This window comes from Macrobrachium nipponense, chromosome 28 (assembly GCF_015104395.2).
Source record: "Macrobrachium nipponense isolate FS-2020 chromosome 28, ASM1510439v2, whole genome shotgun sequence".
Taxonomy (NCBI): Eukaryota; Metazoa; Arthropoda; class Malacostraca; order Decapoda; family Palaemonidae; genus Macrobrachium; species Macrobrachium nipponense.
In genome coordinates, this window is record NC_087217.1 from 8,670,992 (window position 1) to 8,678,491 (window position 7,500).

General features: G+C 33.6%; 1 protein-coding gene across 1 annotated transcript; it reads right to left on the reverse strand.

Moving 5' to 3' along the window:
• Positions 1-3,097: 3,097 nt before the first annotated feature.
• On the reverse strand, positions 3,098-4,697 carry LOC135201260 (pro-resilin-like). Its single transcript, XM_064230130.1, has 4 exons — positions 4,638-4,697; positions 4,330-4,410; positions 3,415-3,552; positions 3,098-3,309 (listed from the first exon to the last, which is right to left on the reverse strand). Exons 1-4 carry the CDS (start codon positions 4,647-4,649, stop codon positions 3,184-3,186), a joined length of 357 nt encoding a protein of 118 aa, XP_064086200.1. The 5' UTR covers positions 4,650-4,697; the 3' UTR covers positions 3,098-3,183.
• Between the last annotated feature and the right edge of the window lie 2,803 nt (positions 4,698-7,500).

Consider the following 7,500-nt stretch of genomic DNA (forward strand, 5'->3'; position numbering starts at 1 on the left):
TGTGCAGTCTCTGTTCTCATTATTTATGTTTTCCTTACATTTATCCAAATTCCCATCTCTGAATATATGATGTATTTTATTAAGCTAGCTTTGCAGACGTCGTGATGTTTTGCTGCTTAAGACACCATCAGCATCTTATTCTTAAAAAAATCTGTCCATTTTCTATTATTACTCCAGTTTAAACCTTCTCTCCGATCCGCAACCACTTTTTTTTTTATATAAAGTCCACGAGAAAGGCAGACGTAAATGTACTATGACATTTCGCTTTAACACCCCGTTATTTACTTGAAAAATTCTCCTGACAAGACTCCATCAACATTAACTTTGCATCTTCTCTATTTTATAATATATTGGTCTGTAGACATTATCCGATACCTTCTCGTAATCACCAAAAACCAACAGGAGGAGATTTTTACATTTCATACAGTGATGTTGGATATTTCTTAAACAGATATCTGATCTGAAGAAGTCTTGACTTTTTAAAAACTTTGTTGGTCATCTCTAAGAATTTTATCAGTTTCTATCTGTAGGCCATGGAGGAAGATCGTACTGAATATTTTATTCACAGTGTATCTGTCAGTTGACATTCAGCCTGACTATATTCTTTGCTTTCTTTGGTATGACTCCCATACCTAGTCATTCCATATTCTGCAAAACAGTCTAGTCAGCTTAAGAGGTGCAATTTTGTTTTGATCTAAAACTATCTGTACAGTGATCCCATCATAGCCAAGAGTAGTCCCCCTCTGTTACTCAATATATATACTAGTACATAATTTGTATACAAGCTAATCTCATATCGTTGTAGAAAATATACCTTTGGTTTCAGTGTATGTTTATCAGAATATCATGTGTATTACTTTAAAAATAATTAATCTTGAATGGCGTTTGGCGGTTTATGGACTAAGTTTCAGGCTTTCTTACAAGATTTTTTATTCATGAGTATCAGGAATGAAATTCTGTGGAATGTTATGGTGGGCGTTAGTTAGTGTAAACCTATATTCGAATATACACTAGGAGAAATAACAACCATGATCATATGAATTAAAGTTAAAGTTCAAAAACTAGTAGTGTTCGGTCTGTAGAAGTGAATTTTTTCATGTGTTTTTTTCAGAAGAATTAAGAGAACGGTCTAGGATTCTGAATAATTCCACGACCTGTATGATTTCATTTTTTTTAAATAACTAAGGCTTGTGAGGTGTAAGATGAATAGTTGACCTTACTGTAAGGGGAAGAGAATTTCAATGGAAACGAGGTGACACTGTTTGAATTTAAAGCGAGATGTATAATTGGATTAAGACGAACACATGCTGGTTGAATTCGAATGAGGAAACACCGCCGAAATTAAGGAGAAGGAATGCGTTGGATGTCATTGTGTCGAAGGAAGCTATTCACATATTAAAAAGATACATAGATCAAATTTGGAAAAAGGAAGAAAACTAAACGCTGAGAGCTGCTATGTGAGGCCAAGAAGAATAAAGTAATCAGATTGGTTAAATTGAAGGAAAGCAAAGGGAAATGTTAAATGGAGGTAAACTGGAAAACACAGGGTAGCCAAAGGCGAGGTGAGAGTGTAAAGTGAAGATTCATTCAGCAAATTAAGGTGAAGGGTCATTAGGTGACCTCCAAGATAGACAAAGTTAAGATGGACGTATGTCAGCAGGTTCTACATATTTGAACTTCTTTATTTCGCTGCGAACCAAAATGATAAAAAAATTATGACCTCTGACTTTATATTCGAGGATTTGGAAGAAAACGTTGGAACATTTAATAAACTCTATTATTTTGGAAATGTGCAGGTTTTGTTTTGACAAGGAAAATCCGTGGCCTCTTGAAATATTCATTTTTTTTTTTCTTAAATTATATGCAAGATTTTTGTTATCACGCTTCAAGAAACATTCTGATATATGCTTTGCTATTCCTTCCATGCTGTTGCCATTTGCATGTTATGCGATTTCCGTAATACTTTAATGGTTAGAGCTTACTTATTATTGAAGCATTGATGAGAGTTAAGCCATTAGCCATTGATCCTAATTTGTTTCATGCTCGAACTCCATCAGACTTATACACTTTTAATGCCTATTTGCTTTGTGATTTATTCCTATACATTGTGGTCAATGATTAGTGAAGTTAGAATATTTCGTAGTTTATAAGAGGTTTTTGTTTAGAATGTCAAGATATCATTTACACAATTTTTATGGACTTACTTTTTTTCATAAAGGCTTCTATGTTATTAATATATAGTTTTTCGTATATATATCTCTTTCTGCCTCCATGTGTATCAAGTTATTCAAGAGGTGAAGCTCCATAGAAACTATTCAGATCTTATTAATTATAAAGAATTTGGGAACTTAACGCTTTCATATATTTCGTAAGCTGAAATGAAAGTGAACCGTATTGCAGTTCTGATGTTTGACATTTTTTCCATAATAAAGTCCATGTCAGTAAGCTCCATAACACCGAAATGGAGTCGAGTATGAAAGGATGGTCAGTGGATTGACACTTTCAAGTTCTTGGGTAGTTTATATTCTGCACTAGATAGACAGCCCGTAGTTGACTGATTACTTAATCACCCGGTATTCAAATTAGCAGACCAAAGGGCTCAAGTTGATGGATAACTTTGATCATGATTTTGCAAGCGAATTCGTTTAGATTCAAATTTACTCTTCTATCCAATCAATAGCATTTGGTAACAATAAACGAAACAAGGATTTTGTAGATCACAGTGAATTGCATTTTCCCCCCCTTTTATTTGTGAGTACGTAACATAGTTTACCATACCTTAACTACTTGCGACACACACTTTTGCATTTTGCGCAAGCGATATCAACGCAAGCAAGTTTTGAAAGCTTGTGAATCGTCAACATGTAAAATTGGTCCTTTGGATTTCGGTTTTTAATTTTGTTGTATAATGAAAGTTTACGAATTTTCTATTTCGTTGTCGTTTTTTATGCCTAACCTTCATGCCAACGTTAAAAGAGCAACAAATGCCATTGCCATTCAGCGCAATGATAGAAAGGCAATAAAATTGACATTAGTTTCATATAAATTTCGTTTCACCTTGATTGTTTCGCAAATGAGTGGCAGTTTCTGAATTGGATTTTATTTACAGAGAATATAGTCTTAAATACAGAATGGAGATTCCAAGTTGGAACCCAGGATTTAGAGAAATATTATTTTCATATTTCAGTGGTAGCCTCCCTTGTGATGATCGAAAACGACGGCAGGTCCGTAGTAGGATGGGTGTTGAGCCTTCCCTTTGTAGCTGACGTGGGCGACGAAGCCTTTGTAGTGATCGGCTGAATATTTTACCTGGCAGAGGATGAGATCATTGATCATAAAACAGTCTTTGTTATCATTTATAATTGATTTGGGCATCAAAGCGTGTTGACGATAAAATAGGGGACTGAAACTCACGTGTTGTTTTCGCCCGTCGGGGAGAGCGACGGTGTAGGATCCGTAAACAGCCTTTCCGTCAGACTTCTCGTCGTGGTGGAAGTGGGGGCCCTTGTAGTCCCCGCTGACGTGGTACCCGTAGTAGTATGGCAGAGGTTCCTGGAAGCACCGAAAACATTGATCTCAAAAACTCATCGTGCATATGCTGAACTTAATGTGAATTAATGTACCAGGTAATGAGTCAAATGTGGAGGGGAGAGAATTGGCTCATAAAGGTTCTCTAAATGACCTCATAGGTCCCAGCGCTTGGCTTTAGGCGCAAAGTTTATATTCCATTCCATCCATCATAAAAGAGTTGCTTAAAACCGGAGGTTAGTACTTTCTTGGGACTTCTCCATAACCGGAAAACGATGTGTAATGAAGAAATATGTATAGATACTTGTACTATGTCTGTGAAAATATATATATATATATATATATATATATATATACATATATATATATATATATATATGTATATATATATATATATATATATATATATATATATATTATATATATATATATATATATATATATATATTATATATTATATGTATATATATATATATATATATATATATATATATATATATATATATATATATATATATATATATATATATATATATATATATAGTAATATATGGACTACAGGTGTTACTCTTATAGCTGTATGAAGAATGATTTATCAGAGAAGTGCCCTGATGTCTCATATACATATATCATTCATATACTTGCATATATAATATATATATATATATATATATATATATATACATGCGTGCGCGGGGCTTATGAACTTGTATGAACACGTCATACACGTAACTTTTCCGTGTGTCCTGTTTTGCCCGTTAGAAATAACTCCTAATTACAAGTAGGCTCTCCTTAGCTTACCCCATATCCGTGCTTCCCTCCTTTTCCGTGCCCATCTGGATTGGCAGCAGCCATGCATGCCATAGCCAGGATTGCTAGTACCTAGAGGGAAAGAAAATTTTATTTAATCTTTTTTTCTGGAAGTAGCCTTAATTTGCACTGTGATGTCACAGTGCAAGAGCAAAATGAAAACTCATTTTAGATGTGTAACTGTACAATATTGTGTTGGTTATATTTTGTGTGAAAACTTTTCAATCTATCACTGTAATCGTTATGCAAGTCAAATCACAACACTGCACATCGTTGGCATTAGGCTTTCAGTAACTGACACTGTAAAACATGGTGGTTTCAGTTGGTATTCGTGTCCTCTTCGTTGTAGCAGAAGTTGAATTGCTGTTACCGTATGAGTTTACACTATTTATATGCTCCAGAGAGAGAGAGTGAAATGGAATGAGTAACTTTGTGCGTGGCGCTACTAATGCTCACGTTGAGTACGTGGTCCTATGTTGTCAGATATTCATGCACGCTTGATTGTGTGTTCATGTCTGACGTATATCGCGTTTTTTATCTCACCTGATCGAAAGTAATAATTAATAAAGCGACACGCATCCTGTTTCTTTGATGCAACATATCACGATCGGAAATAAACTGAAAGGAAGAGCTGGAAAATCCATTTTCATTTATTTAAGATTTAAAAAAAAAAATGGGACTTATACCGCATGTCAAGTGTAATTTGTGGGCATTTGCTCTGAGGCAGTTTTGTCGTTGACGGTTTTGAAAATAGGAAAGCAAGAAACATTTCCCATTTCGTTTGATTGATCTGAATGTCCAGCGTCCTTTTTTGTTGCGTAATCTTCGGGTTTAAGGTGGACGTTACGGGAAATTCTCTCATTCTGCAATATTGTGGGCCTGCGGGTTTTTATGATAAATGGGTTTCATACATCATTTGGGATGAATTGCAAAGCGCTGGATAGTATAGTGTGTGTGTGTGTGTGTGTGAGAGAGAGAGAGAGAGAGAGAGAGAGAGAGAGAGAGAGAGAGAGAGAGAGAGAGAGAGAGAGGCTTGATAAGTATATTTTCCTTTAGTTTCTTTCCTGCAACTCTGTATGTATTTCTTCTAATTTGACACCATAGAATTGATAGAGAAATCTTTTCTTTGAGGCGAGGTTATTTGAATCATTGACGAGAATATCTCTCTGTTTAAATATCTATCACTATATCTAGCGATATATATATATATATATATATATATATATATATATATATATATATATATATGTATATATACATATATATATATGTGTGTGTTGATGGGATAATACATACATATATATATATATATATCTGCAATATGTATATACACTAATATATATATATTTATATATATATTAGATATTATGTATATATATCATATATATGCATATATGATATATAATTATTTATATTTCTATATTTTATATTATATTATGTATTATATATTACAGATATAAGTAAAAAATATATATTATATAATATAATATTTATATATTATATATATGTATTATTTAATATTAGCGTATGTAGTGTGTACGTTGGACGACAGTGCAAGTGATTCGTTCTTTATTGTCAATGATATATAAGTACTGTATAATTTAAGCTTTATAATATTCTTGTGGCTCTTCATGGCGCGCCTATTTTGGAGCACTCTCTTAGGATCTGTAAGTATGTTAGAATGTGTAGAATTAAATAAATGAAAAGAGAAACAAATCAGTCTGAGCTTTTTATATGATTATTTGATGTTGTTTCAGTAATATTTATCTGAGGTTCAACTCTTCATATATTAACGAAAAGGGTATATTTATTTATCAAAAAATTTAAAGGACTTTCGAAGTGCCCAGGTGTTTATTGGGTTTCATATAGGCATTTATGCACTAGACAATTATCATTGTTAGCGGAAGATATTTAAGCGTGATGCGACGTTACCATTGAATATTTGAGTTCTATATGAAAATGATTGAACCCAATTTTGAAGTTTAAATTCAAAATATCAGTCGTAAATGCAGTAGATTTAACCTGTCATCCCGAGATTGGGACATTCATCGCTTTTTCGCGTATTTTTTAATGCCCAGAATATTCAGGTGGTTTCAAAGCCCGGGGCGGGATTTTTATACATTTTTTCATTCCATTTTTGTTTTTGTTTTATTTTTTAACCTTGCGTAAGATTCCGTATTTTTTCCGTGAATGGAAAAAAAACAATAGCATTGCAGTTTCAGGAAATAACATGGTAGAGGAAAAAGGTAGAGAAAGGGAGGGATAAGAAAAATTGTCGGATTTACAAAAATAAAGAAAAATCGGGAGAGAAAAGAGCATTTTTATTCGGGTATTTTTTTTTTTTTTTAACTCAGACCCGTGAAACTTTTTCGCTTTTCGGAATTAGTTGAAGGGTAACTGTAGTTTGTTATTACAATCCACAATGAATTGTTGCATATTTGGATTTTTTCAGTACTTTTTTCAATGAGTTGTTATTTAAATGTCTTTAATTCTTGTAAATCCATGAAAATTGCAGTAGTTGATGGCAAGTAAAAGCACTTGATCCTATTTTTTGTTTATCTTCTGAATATTCATACTTATGCACGTTTGTATGTGAAAGTGCACGTTTTTTTGCTTGTGGATGTGTGTATGAGTAAGCACAAGTTCATATTATAAAGAAAGAAGTTTTTAGAAAGAAAATTGTCTGATGAACACTACGCAAAACAGTATCTATTTAGTTATATATTTATTAATGTTGGTTACTAGCTAAATATTTACATGAGTAGTTCTCTAGAATTAATTCCTTAAATATGTCAACTCATGATTAACTAAGAGTATTTTTAATGTTACGGAAAATAGTTAGGCATTGGTAATTCTCTCTCTCTCTCTCTCTCTCTCTCTCTCTCTCTCTCTCTATCTCCCTCCCCCTCCCTCCCTCTCTCTCCTCTCTCTCCTCTCTCCTCTCTCTCTCTCTCTCTCTCTCTCTCTCAGAAACTTTTGATCCTCACAGGAAGGAACAGGATTAATATTTTTTCTAACATGTCAGTATGTGATGCAAGATAAATTTAGCATATTGTAGGGTCTCTAATGGTGTTGCTTTTGAAAGCTCGGTAAGGACTGGCGGGCTGCTTATTGCACGGGGGAATATTGAAAGCACTCCATCGTGTGCTCTATTCACTGGTG